Source organism: Eurosta solidaginis, chromosome 1 (genome assembly GCF_040869045.1).
Source record: "Eurosta solidaginis isolate ZX-2024a chromosome 1, ASM4086904v1, whole genome shotgun sequence".
Taxonomy (NCBI): Eukaryota; Metazoa; Arthropoda; class Insecta; order Diptera; family Tephritidae; genus Eurosta; species Eurosta solidaginis.
The window spans coordinates 270,011,914-270,037,745 of NC_090319.1; the positions used below are offsets into that span (position 1 = coordinate 270,011,914).

Sequence of the window (25,832 nt, forward strand, 5' to 3'; positions counted from 1 at the left end):
ATAATTTGGAACTTACCCTTTCTCACAATAAAGAATATAACGGCCAAAGTTTATAGTTGGGAAAAAATGGTTATAAAAAAACCCAACTCTTTATTTACTTTAATCACAACCTGTCACAATCAATTCTTCTCTCTATCACTCAAATCACAACTGAACTCTTTCACATCTAAAGTCAATCTGAACATGTCAATTTCTAGTCTGGCAAGCGCAGTATTGCCAGACTAGTTTTATTAATAAATGTAATACATATAAGGTTGCCAGCCATCATGAACTCGTATCCCGATACGATACAGTGCCGACGAAAACGGATTGTTTTCCATTATGATCTTCGTCTCCTTTCTCATTCGCCTTCCTGTTCGATTCATTGTTATGGCATATTAGTTTTCTTGATCTGTCACTTCAACTGGTAGTATGCAAATTTTCTGAACAGGCCTTGTGAGTTTCCCGGTTGCAGTCTTCACGATCACCGATCTGATATGTCCATCTTTACTTTCAATGACCTCTATCACTCTTGCTATCGCCCACTGTGCTGGCGGAAAGTTTTCGCTCTTCAATAATACTAACTGTCCAATCTTGACTGGCTCTGTTTCTCTTCTCCATTTCTTTCTCTCTTGTAGGGTAACTAAATACTCTTCACTCCATCGCTTCCAGAAATGTTCCAACATCCTTTGTCTATCTCTCCACAGCCTAACACCATACGTACCAGGCTGTTTCTCTATCGCATAAGGTGGAGGCAAAATGATTGGCTCTCCGACAAGAAAATGACCTGGAGTCAACGCTTGATAGTCCGTTGGGTCATCACTGAGTGGATGGAGCGGTCGAGAATTCAGTATGCCTTCTATCTCTGTCAACAATGTGATAAACTGCTCATATACCATAATTTTCATCCCTATCACTCTGACCAGATGATGCTTCATGGACTTAACCGCAGCTTCATATATACCTCCTTGATGAGGTGCTGCTGGCACCATGAAGCGCCATTCAGTCCCTTTGACATTCAGATGGTCGAACACTTCTTTTGTTCGCCATGATTCTATCGCCTTTTTCAATTCTTTCGCAGCTCCGACAAATGTTGTGCCATTGTCACTATACATCCTTTCACATCTACCTCGCCTGTTGATAAATCTGTCATAGCAGGCTAAAAAGGCTACTGAAGTCAGCCCTCCGACTGCTTCAATGTGTACTGCTCTCGTTTTGAGACAAACAAAAATAGCTACCCAGTGCTTCCTCTTCTCAATCATGCCTTCTCTATCTATCACTCTTATCTCAAAGGGACCTGCATAGTCAACTCCTGTGTGCAGAAATGGTTTTCCTACTTGTACTCTATCTCCTGGCAAGTCAGACATGAGCTGCTGCTCAAATCGATGATTATACCGCACGCATACTATGCATTTATGCAAGTAATTTCTTATCTCACTACGTAACTTCGGAATCCAATACTTTTGCCTGATGTGCTGCATCATGATTTGTGTGGCGCCATGCTTTGTCTTCCTATGAGCATAGTCTATCATAAGCCACGCTAACCTGGAACCATTTGGAATGACTGCAGGATGCTTCATCTCATACTCTATCCCTGCTGCTGATATCCTGCCACCAACCCGAATAAGCCCATTCTTATCCATTATTGGTTTCAATGCTTCTAGCTTACTTTTCTCAGGCAACTCTTTGCCACACTGCAGTGCAGCGTAATCTTTCGCATAAATTTCCTGTTGGGCCTTTCTCAGCATATACTCTAAAGCAGAAACTTTCTCCTCAGCTGTGGGTGTATATGTACCTATTTTTCTCCTCTTTGATCTTCTCATTCTTTCTCTGCCTTTCACTTTTTCTACGAATCTAATGACGTAGCTGATAATATTTATTACTTTCTCTAATTTACTGACATAAGTAAGTAATGGAATCTCCCTTCCAGACTTACCATCAACTATTGAAAGGCCTGGCTTGAAAGCCATTACCACGTGCACTTTCATTTCTATCTCAATTTCTTTTGGCACATCTTTCCCTATCTCTGCCGTTGGCCATTGTTCCATCGGCATACACAACCACTTGGGGCCATGCTTCCAAAAGCTGTTCTCCACCAGTTCTCTCGGTTTTAACCCTCGACTCAACAAGTCGGCTGGATTTTCTTTTGTGTTCACATACTTCCAACAATTAATGTTAGTGTTTGTTTGCACAGACGCAACCCGATTACCCACAAATGGCTTTAGATTGCATGGGAGCTTACGTATCCAGTGCAATGTGACCAATGAATCCGTCCATAAAGTATACTTTACCGACTGCCATTCCATTGAACCTTTTACTTCTGTTAAGAGTCTACCTAGCAGCTCTGCCGCTGCTAGCTCTAATCTCGGTATAGTAACTGTTCGTAATGGAGCAACCCGCGTTCTAGAAACCACGAGCTTGCTCGTTACCTTCCCCTCTGGGTTTTCTGATCGTACATAAATGACAGCGCCATATGCTGTCGAGGACGCATCAGAAAAACCATGAATCTCTATCTTACTGTTCCTGGCTGTGCCCAGCCACCTATCTATCTGGAAGTGCTCCAGCAAAACTATCTCTTGCCAATATTCTCTAAATTTCTCTTCTAAGTGGTCAGTGACCTTCTCATCCCAACCAAGGCTTAATCTCCATAAGTCTTGTATGATTATTTTGCCCACAATGGTAACTGGGGAGATGTATCCATTCGGATCATATAACTGAGCTACACAACTCAATATTGATCTTTTCGTAACTTTCCCTTCTATTTCAGGTGTCTTAACAACAAATGTGAATGTATCTTTCTCTATTAACCATTTAAGTCCAAGAACTGACGCTTTTTCGTTTTCCATAAGCATCATTGATTCATTCGCGTCAGAACTCATTGCTTCTATTAATTCTCTGTGATTGGACTTCCACTTTCGCAATTCGAAGCCTCCGCTTTTCAGGACAGCATCGATTTCTTTCGCTAATTTGATAGCCTCTTTCCCCTCATCTTCGCCTGTCACAAGATCGTCCATATAAAAATCATTTTCTATCACTCTCGTTGCCTTTGGAAGAGAATCCCTGGCATCTCTAGCACACTGAATAACTGCCCTTACCGCGTTATGAGCCGACGATGTCATGCCATATGTAACAACGGTTAGCCAGTATTCCTGCAACCTATCTCTTGGGCTTTCACGCCAAAATATCCTTTGCAGATTCCACTGCTCTTTTGCTACTTTCACCTGCCGAAACATCATCTTGATGTCGGCACTAATTGCCACTCTGTGTCTTCTAAATCTCATTACAATCTCCGATAAATCTCTCTGTAGCTTTTCACCGAGCATCTGGATATCATTGAGTGATATTCCTCTCTCTGTTTTACAGTTTGCGTCGAATACAACGCGAAATTTCTTGGTCACGCAATGATGTGGTATGTAGTACACCATTTCATCTGGCTTAGCTGCCTCCGTAACCTTTAGCATGTGTCCGAGACTTTCATACTCTCTCATAAATTCAATATACCTCTCTCTTAACTCAATCTCTTTCTCTAACTTTCTCTCCAGGTACATAAATCGCCGCAATGCTATGTTCCTGGAACTACCCAGATCTGTTTCTCTAATTGGAATTGTGACCACAAACCGGCCCGCCAAATCTCTTTTATATGTTTTCAGAAAATTTTGCTCAACTTTCTCTTCTTCCGCCGTACGTCTGGGACAGCCTCCTATTACATCTATCTCCCAGAATCTCTTGACTAGCTGACTCAATTCCTCACAGCCTTGGCACTCTATCATTCCAATCACAGCGCCTGTCTCTTCGTTGTATCGTTGTGAGTGTGGGCCAAACACTATAATTCCCAGGAGTGTTTCCATAAGGATGGTTGAATCTACTTCTCTAGTCACAACTTTCACTATTACTTTAGCAAGAAACTTTACACCCAACAACATACTTACTGAGCCATTCACCCAATATTCAGGGTCAGCAAATGGGATTTTTGTTGGATTCTCCTTTGGTGAAAGATCTATCCCTACACCTGGCAATTCCATTTGCCAGTTACTTTCTTTTGGTATAACACAGAACTCATCTTCTATACATGCATCCGAGTCGAACCATGGTACGACTTTTATGAATGCTTTTCTTCTCACATCAACTTCATTCCCATTGATACCAATCATTTTGCTCGATGCTGAAAACACCATCAGCTGACATGATCGAACTATGTCATGCTGAACAAGATTAGGTTGTGCACCTGTATCTAACAAGGCACGAAATGGCCCATACCTAATACCCTTCACTTCTATTCTCACCTTTGCTGTTGGCAGAAGAGCCATGCTGGGATCCTCCCTTGAGTTAAAACAAGTTGAATATGATAAAGACTGGTTTACATCTTTATTTGCAATAAGGTTATTTTCTTTTTCCATAGATAATGCCTTAAGCCTATTCTCTAATGCTTCATTTCGCTGCTCTAATGAAGTTATTCTATCGCCAACGTTATTCTCTATCACCTTCTTTCTCTTCGGTGCTAGTCAGGCTGGTGCTGACCCGTCATCCCTCTTATATTTGACAGTTCGACCTCCTTGGGTTGTGGTCTTCTTACTCTCTCCCTTTCTCTCATCCCGCTCCTGTAGCGATAGGACAGGCTTCGCCATCTCTCCCGAGGGACATAACGTGCTGTTGTGGAACGGCTTACCAGGGCAGCGCATACATCCACCCTGGTAACATTGATTTACCTTGTGCCCTTTCTTGAGGCAATTCTCACACAAATTGCGTCGCTGCACGAGATCTTTTCTAGCGCGAAGGCTTAATAGCCTAAAGTCCGAGCATTCGAACAATTGGTGCCTGTCACTCCCGCAAGCCTCACATGGGAACGTCTTTCCCGGCTTCCTGGCTCTATCACTTGTAGATGGCTGCATGCCAATCGATCTATCTCGTTGTGGGCCTGCTTGTCTACTCGTACCTATCTCCAACCCACGGAATCTCCTCTCACTTGGACCAACTGATGCAGCTGCCTGCCTATCTAAGAATTCTAACATCTCTTGAGTAGTTGGCGTATCATTCTTTCGCTGCAGTTCCCACTGCTTCCCTGTCTCGGGGTCTAATCTCTCATGAAGCATGTGAACTATAAACATGTCCCAGTGCTCCACCGGCAGTCCCTGAGCACGAAGCTGCCGTAATGTCTCGTGTGTCACATTTGACATTTTCTGTAGCTCATCCGCCCTGGGATTCCCTTGCAAAACCGGTAACCTTATGAACTGCCTGAGGTGCTCCCTACATATTGGGTATTTTTTATTATACAACTGGTTTAGCCTTTCCCATGCCTCATAATAATTCCCATCAGTGAGCTGCCACTCTCCAAGGGTCCTGGCTGCCTTTCCCGTCATAGATTTCTTCAAGTACGCGAACTTGTAGGCTGGGGCGATCTGTTCATTATTGTGGATCGCTGCCACAAATCTATCACCGAACCCCTGCCACTTCAGGATGTTCCCATCGAATTCACCCCAGGTATTTTTTAAGTCGTGTTGGTGGTAGGGCACATTCACCTGCACGTTGATGGGCTGCTGCTCCCCTGTCCCTATTGAAGCTGCTCTCTCTTGAGGGCAAAGCTCCTCAATCTTTCGCTTTAGAGCTGATTTGGTGCTAAAATACACCTCCTCAGCTAGCTCCATCGCATGCTCTATCTCTATCTCTGCCATATTACTTGCAGCGATGCTGCCTATAATCTCCTCATGGATGGCATTGAAGCGCACCCACTGCTCCTCTAACCTCTCAAGCCTCGCATTCACCATTATCAAGTCGGCACGATCGAAGCTTGGCCCTCTCACAAATTCCCCGACACGGCGTATTGCTTGTAATGCAGACGTGTGCTTGTTTAAATCAGCCATTTTCTGTTAAAAGAAAAATGAGAAATCACAAATCAAAATAATATTTAGTAAGCCTCTCACTTTGCAAGCCTTTCGCAATTAACAATAACTCTGAATACCTTTATTCTGTTGCGCACTTTTCTCTTAAATAATTAATATTGCTATATTTCTATCTCTAGATATTATTTATCAAAAATCTTCTTTCACACGCGTGCAAGTTCTAATAGTTATCGAATACCATCATGGGTTTATCGATCAATCACTCTATCACTTCTCAAAAAACATATATTATCGAATCGTATATCAATGACATTCACAAGTGAACATCACTAATAGGATTCGGAGAATTTCTATCACTCTATGCTGTATTACGCGTATGCTACTTAATATAAAGTTTTCTTGCACACGCACCTTCTCGCCTATCACTCTCTGCGTGTGCTACTCAATAAGAGCTTATCTTGCACAGACCCTTTCGCACTATCACTCTATGCGTGCGCTACTCAATAGGAGCTTATCTTGCACAGGCCCTTTCACACTATCACTCTATGCGTGTGCTACTCGATAGGAGCTTATCTTGCACAGGCCCTTTCACACTATCACTCTATGCGTGTGCTACTCAATAGGAGCTTATCTTGCACAGGCCCTTTCACACTATCGCTCTATGCGTGTGCTACTCAATAGGAGCTTATCTTGCACAGGCACCTTTTCACAACTTTCACACAATGGATACCAAGCATTTTCACCCCCATACTAGAAGGGTGTTTCTTGTATTTTGCTCAATCGGCACCAACTCTGTCACTAGCACAGACTCATCACAATGTGTATATATTTCTTACACTCTGTCACTATTCGTATAGCAAATAAACAACGTAATTGCTTTCTTCCAACTATCGCAACAACAGAATAAAGGCACTTTCACATATTCTATTTTCTTTCACATTTAGTGGACTGTAAAACCTTTCTCTTACCAATAAAGATTTAGTTTTCCCTTTTTTTTCACTTTGCAAGATTTTGTATAACGAAAGAATAATTTGATTTCTACGTCTTTTCACTGCGAAAATACTTTTACGAATGAAAATCATATTCCTTTCACAATGCCAGCGAGCCCTTTGTGCTCAACCAGCCGCATTCCCCTTTCTCAATATGTTCATAAACACTATATTGCTAACCGTATTCAGCAGCTTGTGTCTCTCTCACTCAACATACTCTCAATCCAAAATGTAGATATGCAGCGCTCAACATGTTGCATTCCTATCCCTGTATATGCGCAAGGCGCTCTATCACGTTATGTATTGTATGCCAGCATGAATGCATAACGTTTAATGCGTAAATGCGCACTCTCTCTACAACTTATACATACGCTGCCATGCGTAATGTATTTTCTTTCTATCTATCTCATCTGTATATATGTATCAAACGACACACCATTTTCTGGAAGTTTCTGTCGCTTCTTTCAGGCGGCTTCTATCGCATGCATATGTATGTGTGCATCACACACATGCATTTGGATTCTTGCATATTTTTCAACAAGTAACAGCCGCCAGTCAGGCGGATTCTATCGCTATTCTACATAAATATATGTATGTATCGTACATATGCATATGGACTCCGGTAAATTTCAACACAAACAACTGCCGCCACTCAGGCGGCTTCTATCGCTATCCTACATGGACATATGTATGTATCGTACATATGCATGCGTATTCCGGTAAATTTTAACACAAACAACTGCCGCCACTCAGGCGGCCTCTATCGCCATCCTACATGGAGATATGTATGTATCGTACATATGCATGTGGATTCTTTCAAGTAACTGCCGCCAGTCAGGCGGCTTCTATCGCTGCATCCGCGTATGTATGTACAATACATGTATATATAGATTCTTTGACGCACTTACTCGCATCTATTCTCTGTTAGCTCCTACATTTCGCTTGTCCATCCGGCTCTACGTGGACCAATGTATAATTTGGAACTTACCCTTTCTCACAATAAAGAATATAACGGCCAAAGTTTATAGTTGGGAAAAAATGGTTATAAAAAAACCCAACTCTTTATTTACTTTAATCACAACCTGTCACAATCAATTCTTCTCTCTATCACTCAAATCACAACTGAACTCTTTCACATCTAAAGTCAATCTGAACATGTCAATTTCTAGTCTGGCAAGCGCAGTATTGCCAGACTAGTTTTATTAATAAATGTAATACATATAAGGTTGCCAGCCATCATGAACTCGTATCCCGATACGATACAGATACCTTAAAAAATCCTTTATATAAAACTTTCGCGCATTTTTTTTTTTTTTCATTTTTAAAAACATTAGCGTTAACAGAAAGTGAAAGTGATTACAAACAAGTGTGTCAAAATTAAGCAAAATCGGCCCACGCTATCAAAAGTTATAAAGAAAAGTTAAACTCGTTCAGCAAAACTAAAAGGGCCATAACTTCGAAAATAATTCGATACTCTAAAAATTGGCAAATATGGTATTTTTTTATGTTTACGAAAAAATTATAAAAAAATGGTTCTCCGAAAAATGTTGATATGTTCAGAAAATGCCACCCAATATTAAACAGGATAACACCTTTATTCATAAGAAATACAAAAGGTTTATAAAGTTTTAAAAATGATGTTTCCATAAAAATTGTCAGTAATAAAAACTGCATCATGGCGCAAATATATGGTTGGTTCATCTCTACAGCAACAACATACCTTTGTTCAGATTCTCAAAATCTGTGTGTTGGTGTTAGGCGAATGGAATGGAATGAAAACATAAAACTTAGCAGTTTTTAGCCATCATCCAGTGAATTTTCTAGCTCCATATCACGCTCAATTCTCACGGGAATGTCGCCGTTGTTGTTCATTTACCACATACGGCTAAAGCCCAGTAGCGAATCTATTTTTGAAAAAGTATGTTTATCAAAGGCAGCGTTGCCATACTAAAGATAAGAAATTAAAAATTTTCTGACTCACAAAATGAACCAGACTTCTATCTGGATTTATCTGGCTCAAATCGTTGTTGTTGTATTTACATGCAAAATTATTTATCTGGCTTAGGATCTTTCCGACGGGATGATGGCTTTTGTGTGTTGTGAGAAAATGTTGTCAGTGTGTTGGTTTCATTTTGAGTTTGCCATCTCCTTTTGACAATCCGTACTACAGTGAAATTCAAAAAATAAAATCGGCTGATGAGATGAGCCAACCATGTAGTTGAGCCATGAACTGCAAAAACCAATTTTATATTTCATGAATAAGGGTGCTATTAATTTGTTATGTATAGGAAAACTGCATTGACGTTGGGGTGTTACTTTTGTCAAATTTGTTTTGTTTTCTTACTCCACTAGATGATTTGTTGTTCAATTAATTCGCAACAAAAGCAACGACAAAATAAATCCAACTCCAATTACGTAATAAAATAAACAAAGATCACAAGAAAAATAACAAAAACAGGAAGAAATATAATATTAAAATAATAATAATAAATAAAATAAATGTAAGGCGCGATAACCTCCGAAGAGATCTAAGGCCGAGCTTCTCTTCCAATTTGCGTCGTGCTCCTCTTGATTTTCCCTACAAATTGTCCGGACTAGACCTACATGTTTTATGCCGACTCCGAACGGCATCTGTAAGGCAGATGAGTTTTCACTGAGAGCTGTTCATGGAGAAATACACCCGGAGCGCTTGCCAAACACTGCCAAGGGGCGACCCCGCTTAGAAAAATTTTCTTTTAATTGAAAACCCTTATTTCTAAAATTTTTATGTTGCTTTGCCCGGGATGTGAGCCCAGGGAATACGGTTTGGTAGACGCAGCACGCTACCATCACACCACCACCATTAAAACAAACTTCCGGACGAATAAGAAAAAAATTATTGGTACTGCAGTTTTTTACAATGAAACTTTCCGTATAAATAGGGACATCCTTTTTACTTTCTTTACATTAGTTTAGTTTCATGGTCTCCCGCGAATTTCAGAACAAAATTGAGGGAATCTTGCAATCGATTTTTGAGTATTTTCCCGTGGAGATAGTTTTGAGACTTGGCACGTACTTAAGAACTTTATGACAATTTATCACGAAGGCAAAAACCGCTAGGTGGTGCAGGAATGGTCAAAAAAATCGTTCGAATTTGGAAGTAACTACGATGTGCTAAAAACGTAAAACTTTCAACATAGCTTAGAGCCCTATTAAAATGCAATATTAAGGATAAAAAAAATTTATAAATTGGAGAGAGATCGAGATATTTAGAAAATCCATATGATATGATATTGTAACGAATGTTAGCAGCACTGAGCGATGCTATCGTCTCTAAGCCGATGCTAACCAGCGACGTGAATCACATCAATAATTCAATCATTATGTATCTACATAAACGAATAAATAATTGCGTCTACACATATGTACGTATACGAACATCGGAGCGGCAATGCACAAATACATGCATATATCTTATCTGAGTTGTCACAAGAGAGAGCAATAATTTGTGCACGTAGTTGTGGCTGGCGATTTTGTAGCCGAACTAACTAGTAACTTCTGGAAATCGAAGAGCCTAGAAGTATGCAGTGTAAACTATAAAAGCGGGGCAGGCGAGTAAAAAGCAATTCAGTTTGATTTGAGATTTGGATTAAGCGCTATCTAGCGAGCTATAGCAGTATTATTTTGAATAGTAGAGTTTCATTTGAGCTGTCAATCAGTTGGGTTATTAAGTAAGCTATTCGTTGCAAAGTACAAGTGTTATTCTGAAGTACTTGAATAAAGGCCATTTTGCATTATTACATATTGGAGTTATTTATTCAACAGTTTAGCGATACGAACTTAGCAGAAGATTGCAAATAAGAGGATTTGCAAGTAAATTCGTTACAATATGATCGAGATATTCATAAAATCTATTTAGAGCACGTGAAATCTTGTTATCAAATTATACAAGATTTGAAATCTGGATATCGGTGACTTCCCGACAAGTTCTGACATTTCGAACATAGCTGAGGGCTCTATTTGGTTGTAGAATTCTGAGCAAAAAAGATGGGGCAGGTATCGAGATATAAAGAGATATATATAGAAAATCCATTTAAAGTATATGGAATCTTGCGAACGATTTTTAGGTAACGCCTCATTGAGCTATAAATATGAAACCAACCTTACACATAGTTCAGGCCACTGTGACATTGCAACCAAATAAGAAACAAGTAAGGAAGTCTAAGTTCGGGTGAAACAGAACGTAACATACCCAGCTGTACACTTTAAATGCTGTTACAAGGCTTCGTATACATATGGTTCTATTCTGAACTAATTTTCATTTAAGAGAAGCAAAAAGGATACAGAGGCTAACACCAGTGACCTTTGAGCGGGTAATAATGCAGTTTTCCTTCAGATTTCCCTACTGTATATTTTAAAATAAAGATATAACAGAACAATAAAAATACGATTGGCACAAAACTATTTTTCGCTAAGATATAGCTTATTTTATTCGTCCACGACCCTTTTAAAAATCTTTTATATAAAAGTGGGCGTGGTCCTTAACCGATTGCGTTAATTTTTCTTCAAAGCATTCCCTATAGTAAGGGCAACCTTTCTGCCGATATTTGTTGCGATAGGTTTAACGATTTTTGATTTATGATTAATAATATTTGTAAAATTGATTTTATCATAAGTGCGCGGTGCCACGCCCATTTTAAAATATTTTTTTTTTCAAATTTTTATCAAGAGTCTCAATATCAGTCCACACGTCAAATTTCAACATTCTAGGTGTATTATTTACTAAATATTCAGATTTTTTGTGTTTCCAAAATGTTATATATATATGAAAAGTGGGCTTGGTTATCATCCGATTTCGCTCATTTTCAAAACCAATCTGTTCTGGGTCCAGATAAGCTCGAGTACCAAATTTTGTGAATATATCTCAATATTTACTCAAATTATCGTGTTAACGGACAGACGGACGGACATGGCTCAATCAAATTTTTTTTCGATACTGATGATTTTGATATATGGAAGTCTATATCTATCTCGATTCCTTTATACCTGTAGAACCAACCGTTATCCAATCAAAGTTAATATACTCTGTGTGCAAAGCCAAAAAGATTTTAGGCCGAGTTTCTCTTCTAATTTGCATCGTGCTCTTTTTAGTGTTTCCTATAAATTGGCGGAACGGGATCTACCTATTTATGGCGGCTCCGAACGGCATCTGCAAGGCAGATGAGTTTCGCTGAGAAACTATTCAAAGCAGAAATACAATCTGAGTGCTTGCCAAGACTGCCAGGGGCGACCCCGCTTAGAAAATTTGTTTTCTTAGTGAAAAAAATGGTTTCCACAATTTTGATGTTGCTTTGCGTGGGCTGTGAACCCAGGACCTTCGGTGTGGTAGCGGCGCACGTTACCTTTGTTGCATTTACAATAAAATCCGAAACGCCAAGAAAAACCGACTAAATTTTTCCCCCCATTAGGCATTACATAAACCAATATCTAGTGAGATAATTAAGAGATTGTATTTTGTATGGAAGATTGAGTTCAACTACGGCTTTAATGTAGGCTAATTATTTCATTAAGCCTCTGTGTGAAATTGGCATTACAATGATTAAGAGTATAAATTTTTTTTAATATATGTAAGTTGCTTTATAATTAAAAAATATTTAATTTTAAAAAAATTATTCCAAGAGTAAACATTCATTATTTAATTGTTAACATTGGAACAAAGAAAGACATTTAAAATAAACATACATGTATTTTAAAGTAAATTTTCTTCATACTTTTCAGGCTTTCACTGGTATGTCTAAAGAGGAACTAATGAAGTATGCCAACGATCCATTTTGGGTACGTTTACGTTGGATTTTCTTTATTGGTTTTTGGGCTATCTGGGTAGCCATGCTTGTATGTGCCATACTCATTATAATTGATGCTCCGAAATGTGCAGCACCTGAACCATTACCATGGTTTAAAAGTGGTCTTCTCGCCAAATTTAATGACCTACAAGCAAGCGCCAGTGATATTGATATAGCCAAACGTATTAAAGCATCCGGTGTCATATATGAATTGCCACCTGCACATACATATTTAGTCCAAGAACCAGCTATAGAACAAAAGATCAAAGATGTTGTTGAAAACTACAATAAGATGGGAATTAATGTTATATTAGATATAGCACCAAACTATGTACCACGCAATTCAACACTAATAAATGAAGCCTTGGTAGATAAATCAAAACATTCTGCATTCATTTGGAAAGAAGATTCAAAAACACCAAACAATTGGCGTTCACTTGAGAATGGTTCAGCTTGGGATGAGATAAAACCTGGCAATTATTTACTCTCACAATTTGGTGCTGGCTTATATGATTTAAATATGAATGATAGCAGAGTTAAGATTGAATTTGAAAATGTTCTTAAACATTTACTCTCATTGGGCGTTAAAGGATTCCGTTTGAAGAATACAAAATTCTTTTTACTTACCGACAATACGCCAGATGAGGTACCCGCTTCCGAGGGTAATTTCGTACACAATGAATATGGATTTTGGACACATACACATAGCACGTTCCAAGAGGGACTTGGTGATTTGTTGTATGAATTTAAAATGTTTGTAAAGAATATCACAGCTGATGCATTCCTATCGGTAGCTGATGATATTCTACGTCCAGATGTTTATCGCACCAAAAATGGTGAATGGAGCATCGATATGCCAATTTATGGGCAATTTGTGCACGCTTTGCGTACAAATTTAAGCGGGCAAAAATTACAAAATGAATTTACAAATACAATGTATGCTGTTGGCAATGAAACATGGCTGCAATGGAACTTTGGTGCTGCTCATAATAATAGCGACCCAACAGCTGTTGCGTTATTTGTATCATTATTGCCTGGTGTTCCGATAGTTTCTATTGCAAATTCTTCACTCTTCAAGGATATGCGTGTGGATGTGTTTGATGGAATTAAGCAGTTGCGTTTGTCACCTTCTTATATGCATGGAGAATATCATTTATATGATTCGGACCAATTATTTGCTTATTCCAGGTAAATTATTAAAATCATAGCTGACTATTATATGTATATATACTAGATATACATATCGTCGCTACGCCAACAAAAACAGTTAAAAGTTTTTCAGTACGAATTCAGTAGTGCAAGATACAATTTTTATACTCAGCTGAGCAGATCTCACAGAGTATATTAATTTTGTTCGCATAACGGTACCCTGTAACGGCATAAACTAATCGAGATAGATATAGACTTCTATATATCAAAATGATCTGGGCGAAAAAAGAAATTCATTTAGCCATGTCCGTCCGTCCTTCCGTCCGTAAACACGATAACTTGAGTCAATTTGGAGGTATCTTGATGAAATTTGGTATGTACTTTCCTGGCCACTCATCTCAGATCGCTATTTAAAATGAAAGATATCGGACTATAACCACGCCAACTTTCTCGATATCGAAAATTTCGAAAAACCGAAAAACTGAGATAATTCATTACCAAGGACGGATAAAGCGATGAAACTTGTTAGGTGGGTTGACTTTATGACGCAGAATAGAAAATTAGTAAAATCTTGGACAATGGGCGTGGCACCGCCCACTTTTAAAAGAAGGTAATTTCAAAGTTTTGCAAGCTGTAATTTAGCAGTCTTTGAAGATATCATGATGAAATTTAGCAGGAACGGTACTCCTATTACTATATGTGTGCTAAATAAAAATTAACAAAATCCGATTACGAACCCGCCTACTTTTAGAAAAAAAAAATTTTTTAAAGTAAAATTTTAACAAAAAATTGAATATCTTTATATTATATAAGTAAATTATGTCAACATTCAACTTCAGTAATGATATGGTGCAACAAAATAGAAAATTAATAGAAAATTTCAAAATGGGCGTGGCTCCGCCCTTTTTCATTTAATTTATCTAGAATACTTTTAATGCCATAAGTCGAACAAGAATTAACCAATCCTTATGAAGAGGGCATAGATTCTATGACGATAACTGTTTTCTGTGAAAATGGGCGAAATCGGTTGAAGCCACGCCCAGTTTTTATACACAGTCGACCGTCTTTCCTTCCGCTCGGCCGTTAACACGACAACTGGACCAAAAATCGATATATATTTACTAAATTTAGTTCACGTACTTATCTGAACTCACTTTATCTTGGTATTAAAAATGGGCGAAATCCGACTATGACCACGCCCACTTTTTCGATATCGAAAATTTCGAAAAATTAAAAAAATGCCATAATTACATACCAAATATGAAAAAAGGGATGAAACATGGTGATTGGATTGGTTTTTTGACGCAAAATATAACTTAAAAGAAAAAACTTTGTAAAATGGGTGTGACACCTACCATATTAAGTAGAAGAAAAAGAAAAAGTTCAATCGAATTCTAAGATAGACCGTTTTAGAATCAAATACCAAATTGATATAGGGTGATGATGGGTAAACTTACCCGTTGATTTATAGTAGTTTGAGCACCCAGCAACGTTTATAAACTTTTAAACCAAAATAGGTATCAAAAAATGACAAACGAGAAAATGTGGGTAATAAATTATATTAATATCATCGTTATATAAATAGACAAGGTGGAAATTTTGCTCCCCTTTTACAGCCAAATTATAATTCTAAGGTATAAGCAATCATATATGTATGTATCGATAGGTTTTCTCAAAAAGAAATGCAGGCAAAATGTTAAACCCAATTGTCAACCTCGGGGGAATCCTGTTACAAATATGAATGTAAACACATGTTTAGCTGGCGAGGCTCTGGCGACCCCATGTTCCTCATGTCAGTAGGGGGTGGGGCGACAGGACAAGGAGGTTTAATGTGGTCATATTAATCGGTCCCGTGATGGTCGGGATAGTACCTTTATGGTGCTTTGTTACACTCCCCAAAACCTTCTACTAACTTGTGAGTTTAAAAATAAAATTAAATTAAATAATGGAAAGGAAAGAAATGGAAAGGTAGAAGGGAAGAAAAAGGAAAGGAAGGTGATGAAAAGAAAAGGAACTGAAAGGAAAGAAACGGAAGGGAAGAACTCTGTAGTGGCTAAATTTCAACCAATGGGCGAACTTTAGTAAAAAATAATTTGACTAAGAAAACACCGTAACTACTTTTTTAAGGCAGGTGATATACATACTAGGGCTGGGACTATCCGCATCCGATAAAATCCGGACGGCATCGATATCCGGTTAATATTCGTTTGTGAAACTATCCGGATTTATGAAGATCCGGTTAATAACCGTATTTTTGGATATCCAGTGAAAGCAACAAATTGATGTACCATATGCATATGTTTATTTAACATTAATAACAATAAATTCGTGGGGCATTTAAATCAATTAACAGCGTTTTTTTTTTCAGAATTTAAACAAATGGCACTGTTCTTATTTTCACTTGTTTCTAAAATTGTAGCTTTTTAATTTTCGACGTTAATTTTATAATCTACAAACATATTTTGTGAACAATTTTTCGATGTTTGCTTCGTTCAATTCTGATATGCAGATATTCAACTTTTATATTCCAGTATCCGGACATACGGATATCCGGATTTTCCGTTTACGTATCCGGATAGCCGAACAGCGGTTATCCGGATTTCCCATTTGTGAATCCGGATAGCCGGATTTTTTGCTTAGCTATCCGGTTATTCGAATATCCGATTTTTCCGGATAGTTGAAAAATCCGGATGCAGTTCACAGCCCTAATACCTACATAAAAGTATAAGCAATATTTAATAAAATGGCTCTCTTGCTTATTTATATTTTTAACATGCTGCCCATTACAGGCAAAGGTAAGAACTTTCAAAGAAAGAGTATATGAAAGAAAAAAAAACTCGGAAAGCTCAAAAGTATAAGCCATAATATTTCAGTTTCGTTTGTCTTGGTCGGGTACTGACGAGCATGAAGAGCTTGAGCTTGAGAACAATATAAAAAGTATATTAACTTGATTTCGTTTGGTGGTTCTAATTTTCTTGGCTCGGTTTAGATAAGGCCAAAATCGTCCAAACGGTATTCATTTGTAATCGAAATTCTTGTTTTTTTTTTTTGGTGGCTCGAGGGTCATATAAATTTGGGGCTTTAATGTGGAGAAAGCGACCTTGTTTATCAATTTGTGGGGCTTTTTTAATTTTTCCTACAAATTGAATAAACCTATTTCCGCATTTGACGTCACTGGCTAGACCTATTTTATAAGCGTATGATGCTAAATGGCATTTTCCCATGTGCCAGCATCCATCCCTTTTTGGTGACAAGGACAACATTTGCCTTTGCTACTTTTTTTCTCACCCAATCTGTTCGGGACGTCCACCATTTGCTGACCACGGACTTCCCTTTCTGAGGCGCAGGTAAAAACTGCCTATGCCCCAGGAAATTTTTCCAAACACCTTGTGCAGCAATTCCACCGCCTGCTTGCTGCTTTGGAGGATTGTTAATCCCAACTACCTAAAGGATTCAAGGGGTTGTGAAGTGCCACCTTTTCAAGGCGTTGCCTGTGGAATTTATAGCTTCTCTAACTCAATTATTAATCTCACCTACCCGTGGCGAAAGCTGTTTCCTTAACAGGCGTGCTTGGTGCTTGTTACCGGAACGTACCGTGTCTACATCCGACAAAGGACTATTATCATCGATAACAATCCCCAAAACCTTCAGGAGGTGTCTTTATCGCTACAACAACAACTATTAATGCTGTTTGGGTTCTGTGGGAGGGTTGTAATACTTTCTCAGCTTCGTACCCATCTTCACTCTATTTTTCCGTGTGGACTGACCGCAACCTCACCTTCGCGGAGTGTCTTTATCGCTACAACAACAATAAGATTTTCCGCTCGCTCTGTTCCTTACTTCTAACTCATCGCTTGTGGCGATGTCATATTCCTTGGATTGCTACCCTTTTCCCCCTATCTTCGTTATAATTTTCTGCGTTTCATTGTTATATTATTAAATTGGAGAAATTAGAGCTGTCTGCCACAGCAGCGCCTCTTACAACCAGAGGCGACCTGGTATCGGGAGGGCTCATTCAAATACAACTGAGAAGACTTAGACCAATCTTCGCTTCTAATTTGCGTCCATTTTTAATTTTCCCGCGAATTGACGGCACGGGACCTATATATTTTATGCCGACTCCGAATAGCAGGTGCAAGGCAGCGGAATTTTAACTCAGAAGCTTTTCATGGCAGAAATACAACCGAAGTGTTTGCCAAACCATAACCGACGGGCAACCCCGCTTGACGTTGCTTTGCCGGACCTTGAGCGGAGCGCGACCACCACTCTACGGCGGCCGCGACCAAATATACCAATACCCAAAAGAAATTAACTTGTCGTATAGCGTTATGTGTTTAACTTGCGCGACATCACTTTGAAAATTTAATAGTAAAAATACTTTATTAACCTTCATTTCTTTTTATAGAATTAAGTCTGGAAATCCCGGTTACTTTGTTGCTTACAACCCATCCAGCGTGATTGTGAAAGGTCATTTCACTCATCCATCTTTACCCGATAAAATGTCGGTGTATGCTTTAAGTGACAACTACAACAACTCCGATATTGTAGTGAAGTAAGTATTGGATTTTTTTTTTTTCAATTTTTTTATTTTAAAATCTTACTTAACATTTTTTATTCATGTTTCCAGATCAAAGGTGGATACCAAATCGTTGGAAGTTTCGCCTGGTGCTACAATTATATTAACTTACGTGCCTGTAAAATCAGAGTAAATGGATTGACTACACTCATAGGAACTACGGATATGATAAAATTTTGTCATTACAAAAAATGGCATAAAGATATTGTATGATCGTTGTTTTATGCATAAAGCAACGATTAATTAGTGTTAAAATATTTCAAACATTGGAAAATATAAGCATACATACGTAGATGTGTTTAGAGCATTGCAAAATATAATGAGTGATTCTTTTATTTTAAAATAGTATAGGCTCATTCCATTTCAAAACACCCGGTCCGCGCAGGACATGATTTTTGATTTCGATGAAATTTTAGTATGTTGGTCTGTGGTCAAAATAATGAAAAACGTGTGTTTTTTTTTTTTGCCTCAAAAAATCTTTTTTTCGGATTTATCGGCAATTGAATTCGATAAAATGCAATTCTTATGATTTTTTCTTTGAAATTTTCGTTTTTACTTTTATATAAATTTATAAACAATTGCATATAGTTAAAAAAGAATTATTTTTTTAGTATTTAGTAAAAATGTATGACTTTTTTCAAAAATTAATATTTCAAAAAAAAGGTTTTTGTTTTTTGTTTAAACTTTTTCTGTATCGAGTGAGCAGTTTATATTTCAACTTGGGTAAATATCCATTAGCTAAAGCTCGTTGTTTTCGAAATATGAATTTTTGAATATTAAACTTTTTTTCGCCATATATTGATGCAATACATATCAGCATGCAAGGCGATCAATGCCAAATGCTTAAAATTAATTAAAATATCACATTTGTCATTGAAAACATTCATTTGTTTATATTTTTCAGAATTACAGTGATTTTATAACAGGACATAGCAAAGGCTCTTTTGACGGTATTGGAGGTTTAGTGAAATATTTTGCCATATTCAAAAAAATAATAACGAATGAATGTTTTCAATAATAAATGTGATATTTTAATTAATTATAAGCATTTGGCATTGATCACCTTGTATGCTGATATGTATTGCATCAATATATGGCGAAAAAAAGTTTAATATTCAAAAGTTCATATTTCGAAAACAACGAGTTTTAGCTAATAGGCATTTGGCCAAGTTGAAATATGAACTATTCCCTCAATATAGAAAAAGTTTAAACAAAAAAAATTTTTTTAAACTATATGCTATTGTTTATAAATTTATATAAAAGGAAAAGTAAAAACAAACATTTCAAATAAAAAATCATGAGAATCGGTCAATTTTTGACAAAGTTATTGACAGTTGGAAAAATAGGTGAATAAAATATCAATTGCATTTTATCGAATTCAATTGCCGAAAAATTCGAAAGAAAAAATTTTTGAGGCAAAAAAAAACACGTGTTTCATTATTTTGACCAAAGAATAACATACTAAAATTTCATCGAAATCAAAAATCATGTCCTGCGCGGACCGGGTGTCTTGAAATGGAATGACCCTATAATGTTGATTTTAGAATTAATATCTGGCGAAGGACTATCACATGGACAAAACGTTCAGAGAGGGCTTTTACCGCTACAAACAAACAAATCAACTAAACTTCGTATTGCTAGTGTCTATGTTGTTGTTGTTGTTTGTGTTGTTTGTGTTGTTGTTGTAGCAGTGAGTGTCGATTGCAGTAGATAGCACCTCTGAGCGATAATCGATTATTTTCAAAATGGTCAAAGAATATGGTATATACATCGAAATGTGAACAAAATTTCTAAATCTGTTTGTAATAAGTCAACTGTTTATAATGGTTGTTGTTGTAGCGATAAAGACCCTCCCCGAAGGATTTTTATAATGGTCCATAGATTAAGCGATTAATTCGTATAAAAACTAAATTAAATGTAAAAGATTGGTTCGACAAATAGTGGATACTATTCCGATCGCCACTTGCAATGGAATATACGAGAATTAGTTGGTCAGTCCGCTGAGTTGTGTCATATCTGCAGTTAGCCTCCCTTTATTTATAACTTTAAACGAGCAATTCTTGTATATTTGTATGTTTGTATAGCCGAACGATCTCGAGAACGGATCAACCGCTTTAAATGAAATTTGGCACAGAGATAATGTATCATCTTCTAAGACTTTCTACCTAGGTGTTGCCACTCAGAATGATTCACAAGGTTGTCATCTATTCGAAATTAAAAAAAAATGCATGAGATATGCCGATATGGCTATCAAACGAAAGGCATTTCACTCCGCATTACAATAGGGACATTTCTGAGTAGGGTTGCCATTTAGAGTTGGGTTAGTTAGACGAAATAGTACTCTACTTACTCATAATCTATTAAAGCTTTAAAGGAGAACATTAAAATTAAAAATCTTCGTAAAAAAATCTTAGACATGATTCGACTTAATTTTCTTAATTTCACACACGCTAATAAAATTGAAATGCAATATCAAGACACCGTGGCAAATTCTAGCAAAATATATTTAAATGCATATTTTTGGCAAATATGAAATGAATAATTGCGATTTCTCAGAGATTACTATTAGAAAGATATCTCACCATGGTAATTTGCTACCGTTGAACACTAGAGGCATATGTTCAATCTGAAAACGACATCTAACCATTTAACTACTTACCTACAGATGGCGCTTAGGGAAGTAAGTTGACATTTAATTAAACTAACTGATATTTGTCATTCGTGAAATTTACAAGTTTTTGGAATGTAATGAAATTGTGACTTTCGTAGTGTATAACTAAAAAAATGTATAAAATATTTTAGTTCTCGATTTCACTAATTGTCATATTAATCCCTTATACTATAGGCTGGAATTACCCATTTAAAAATTTTTCATTCCAGTTCATTTTGCGGTTAGTCTTTGATATGTTTTTGAAATCTATTTTTAAGGAAATCAAATATTGGTAATTAAAAATATATAATATACATATTAACATATAAAAAAAGTAGAGTTTGATTATTGATGACATGTAGAACAAAGTATGTTATGCGGCATACTCGCAGATTGCCGAGGAAAGCTCGGTCGCCCAGGTACTACAGGCTCATATAATACAAGAAATGAGGTTCTTATAGGAATATTACCGCAAGGGATATTAATATCAGCCCAATTCTAAACGAAAATTCCGTGCGAGTTTTTTCCCTTCTCCCATTCCTCGTATTCTAAATAAAAATTCCTTGCGAGTTTTTCCACTTCTCCCTTTCCTCCTATTCTGAACAATGTTCGAAAAAGCGGAAACCGGTTATGGGAGAAAAGTAGGTATTATGAATGTGAGGGAGAGGGATATTTCTCTGCCATTTCATAGGAGTTTTTTCACTAGTTAAATTAAAGGGAATGCATCAAAATAGTTAAAGTACATTGGTTCTTTTAAGAAAGAACACTTATTTGTACAAATTTGTGCTAAAATATGAATTTACATTCTACCACAGTATACTACAACAACAACCACAATATTCTTTATTTTAAGTCGAAAAGTATATCATAAGCAGCGCAAGATCTCTTCGTATATTTGACGCAGCCATCCAGAAATTGCGCAAAGGTTTTTTAAGAAGGCTTAAATAGATTTTGGCATATGGCGAAAGGCGAACTAAACTCGACTTGGCCGCCAGAAAATTGCTTTGCAGAATGAAAGCAGGCAACTCCGGCGGATTTGTGTTATCCCGCCGCCTTCTTCTTCTTATACTTCTCTGTTGATGTTGCTGTGGCACCAATTCATTACTCATTTCAGTGAATACCACATGAAATGCAATAATGTGCATTGTTTATACCTTATTTCTTAATTTCAAACAAATTCGCAACAATAATTAAACTTTTAAATTTTTTAAACAAAATAAGAAATGCGCAACGAAATTTCAATTGACAAAACAGCTGACTTCGAAAATTCGAAATTCCCATTCCCCAATTATTCTTCTCCCTAGGAGAAAAGAATTGGAGGAATTTTTCCGCGGGAATAAAAAAATCCGCGAGAACAAAATTCCGCGAGAATATTTAGAATTGGTCTGAATATTTCGAACGTGTAAATGAGCTCTCAATAAGCGCATGAGTCCATTTTATCACTTGCTCCGGGAGTTTACACTAATTAAGCACGAGTAGCCATAGGGCATTGTTTACTCATCATCAACAATAAATGGTTCTAGATATCAAACAAATCGTTTCCGCAAGGGCAATACTAGAGCATACCAGATTAAAATCAAACGAGTGGGCAAAGCCATAACAACCCACAAAACCTTCGGTAACAGGAGAAGCCAGCAAAATATGAGTCAATATTGGTTGGTAAGAACAGAATTTATTTTTTAATAAATGTGCAGGAAGATGAATTCAGTTTTTGTTGTTGTAGCGATAAAGACGATGTTGAAGAAAATTTTCCGGATATACAATTAAGGTACTGGTCCGAACATCTGAGGAATAAATTAATATACTCAAATTGAACTTTCTAACCCACCCCGATCGTCACCTAGTTTCATGACGTAATTGGGGTACCCAGAGACTCACCTATATTTCACAGTGCTTCGCCCCATCCAATAGCTGCGGTCACTCACGAATCGTTAGCAATATCAACTAACGGAAGTTCCAGGAAACTAGTGGTTTCAATATTGTTGGACCCAAGGAACATGGGTGCTAGGGACATTGGTTCTACATTGACATTGAAAAGATGGTTGGTATCACGTGGAGACACGTTGCGTGCAGGACATCATTGCTTATGTCAGGGTTGATTCTGGATAAGTAAGGGTTTAACCTATTATTCACCCCTATTCTGCATTTCGATTACGTTCCCGTTCTACGCTCTGCTTCTATCGAAGTTTGGTATTCTGCATTACGACGGAATCGTAAAGATAAGAGGAAGAGCAAATGATTTTTCGAAATCAGCTGTTGGTACGGAATGTGTGAACATTGGAACAAAATCAATTAAAGAAAATTTGTAAAAAACACTGAAAAACGTTTATATTTTATTATCCACGCCATTTTGTACAAAAAAAAGCAATAGAATATATTGCCGCAGTGTTATATTTTTTTGAGTGAAGTTCTTTCATAATTGTAAGTGTGCTTTTGTCGTTCTTTTGGCCAATTCCCTGCCGTGGCCACCAAGTTTTGTTAAAACGGATTCCTGCAGGAATATAGTTGACATTTTCTGAATTTTAAGGATGCTAATTTCATTGCACTGGCCTAAAATAATTTATAAAGGTTTATTTATTCTTTCCGCACGGATTGTTTACGTTTTCGCTTCACCTTCCTCTACGCCGGCAGCTTGCTTTGGCATATAACTGGACCCAACGAACAGACACAAACTATAGCTGTCTATTATAATGGAATCAATAGCCGCTGCATTATTTATGGAGTTGGAAAGCGACGCATACGAAAATTGCCAGGCAAGAATGGAAAGGCAAATATTGCGAAATTTGTGTAATCCATTTGAGATGAGTGACGAATTGTAAGAAATTGAACTTAAAAGTGGTAAAGTTTAATGACTTATTTTCTTATTTAGGTTCAAAAAAACTTTCGGCTTAACAAGGGTGCTTTCAAGTATGTGTTAGATACTTTTGCGGGGCAAATACGTCCAAGGACTTCGACATCGACATGTTGTTTTTGACCTGGAAACATATAAAAAACAATCATCATCAAGCCTTCTACGTTTCTTAACAAGTTTTACTTATATTTTTGTCAAAGTTCTGTTATAAATTAATAAAAAAATAAAAAGAAAATATTTTTCCGCCAACTAATTTGCAACTTAGAAAAACGGAACTACGATCGAAATGCAGAATACAAAAAATCGAACGATTCGAAGTTGGATCGAAAGAGATTGGAACACAGAATACCAAAATTGCCAAATCGAAAAAATTCCAATCCAAGTCGAAATGCAGAATAGGGCTGATTGTATTATATTTATTAGGCAATTCATCCCAGCACAAGAATTTGGCAAACATTATTTTATAGTGGTAGTCGGTAAAAGGCATAAAATAGGAACAACTTAAACTTGAAACTTAAAGCTGATGACTGTAGGGCTTATATTATTCTCAAATTTTACTTGTTAATTTTGTACTTTATGAATTTGAATATTTTTTTTTTTGCTTTATCGTATAAACTTTTGTTCAAGAAAAATTTTAAATACCTCAAAAAATAATTTGTTTACAATGGATGTCTGTATATGTAGAGTTATATAATTGTAACAAATATACTTGTTATATTTTAAATTTATTATTATTAGATTACTTATTTTTAATTATCAAAAAATGAAAATATTTGAAGTCATCAATTATATCTTAAAAAAATAAAGTTTTAAATATATTAATCAAAATTAAATAGAAAATTATTATTTTCTATAATGGCGATCCTACCAACGGACATAAATTTATCTAAGTCTATATTTTATACAATTGCTGAATGTGGTGCTTTACGTATCGCAAAGCTACTGACCAATACAATACCGCAAATAGAAGTGACGTGCTACCAAAGAAAATTTGTGTTAGCCGCCTGAACCAATTGCAGACTATCTCTGGTTTCAGCAAATGTGCACACGATCTTGCCTCGAATCATCACATCATTGAAGACTTTAATATAACTTTCAAAGAAATTTTAAAAATTTAATTCAATGCGTTTTCATACAACTAGAAGAACCAATAAAATTTTATTAAAAAAGTGCTAATACTAAAAACTAAATTAAATTTTGTGAAATTTACAATTATTTGATTTGTACAATCTATTACAAACAAATCCAATTTAACAAGATAAAATACTACTAAGAACATTGCGTTTGTGCCATAATTTTAATCATATTTAAAATAAAAGAAACTTTTCAATATGGAAATGACATCCGATAGCAGTGATGAAGACTTAGTTCCAACGAATTATCATTGGGTGCGTTTCAAATGGATGTTATGGGTGGATTATTGTAAACATTGGAATAAACATAGACAATTTCTATTTGCAATACTAATGCCTACGATTTTGTGTCTCATTGTTATTCTTATGCGAGTCGAAATATTAGCCGAACATATTACAACTGGCGGCCACCGTGGTGTGATGGTAGCGTGCTCCGCCTATCACACCGTATGCCTCGGGTTCAACTCCCGGGCAAAGCAACATCAAAATTTTAGAAATAAGGTTTTTCAATTAGAAGAAAATTTTTCTAAGCGGGGTCGCCCCTCGGCAGTGTTTGGCAAGCGCTCCGGGTGTATTTCTGCCATGAAAAGCTCTCAGTGAAAACTCATCTGCCTTGCAGATGCCGTTCGGAGTCGGCATAAAACATGTAGGTCCCGTCCGGCCAATTTATAGGAAAAATCAAGAGGAGCACGACGCAAATTTGAAGAGAAGCCCGGCCTTAGATCTCTTCGGAGGTTATCGCGCCTTACATTTATTTTTTTTTTATTACAACTACAACGTATCCAACTTCTGATCTTGAAAGAGCATGGAGAAAATTACTATATGTAATCAAAGACCGTCAAAATA

The 25,832-nt window shown here is 36.9% G+C and overlaps 2 protein-coding genes across 2 annotated transcripts in view; one reads left to right on the forward strand and one right to left on the reverse strand.

The window, feature by feature from the left end:
* Positions 1 to 18,672, forward strand: part of LOC137237278 (amino acid transporter heavy chain SLC3A1-like) — a 61,804-nt gene extending 43,132 nt beyond the window's left edge. Inside the window, exons 4-6 of the mRNA XM_067760715.1 lie at positions 12,563 to 13,815; positions 18,182 to 18,328; positions 18,404 to 18,672. Of these exons, the coding sequence (XP_067616816.1) occupies positions 12,563 to 13,815; positions 18,182 to 18,328; positions 18,404 to 18,485 (1,482 nt within the window). The 3' untranslated portion in view covers positions 18,486 to 18,672. The remainder of the gene's footprint in view (positions 1 to 12,562; positions 13,816 to 18,181; positions 18,329 to 18,403) is intronic.
* LOC137237279 (uncharacterized) lies at positions 4,392 to 6,840 on the reverse strand. Its single transcript, XM_067760716.1, has 2 exons — positions 6,785 to 6,840; positions 4,392 to 5,840 (listed from the first exon to the last, which is right to left on the reverse strand). The coding sequence occupies exon 2, from the start codon at positions 5,835 to 5,837 to the stop codon at positions 4,482 to 4,484; it is 1,356 nt and encodes a 451-aa protein (XP_067616817.1). The 5' UTR covers positions 5,838 to 5,840; positions 6,785 to 6,840; the 3' UTR covers positions 4,392 to 4,481.
* Positions 18,673 to 25,832: the final 7,160 nt, after the last annotated feature.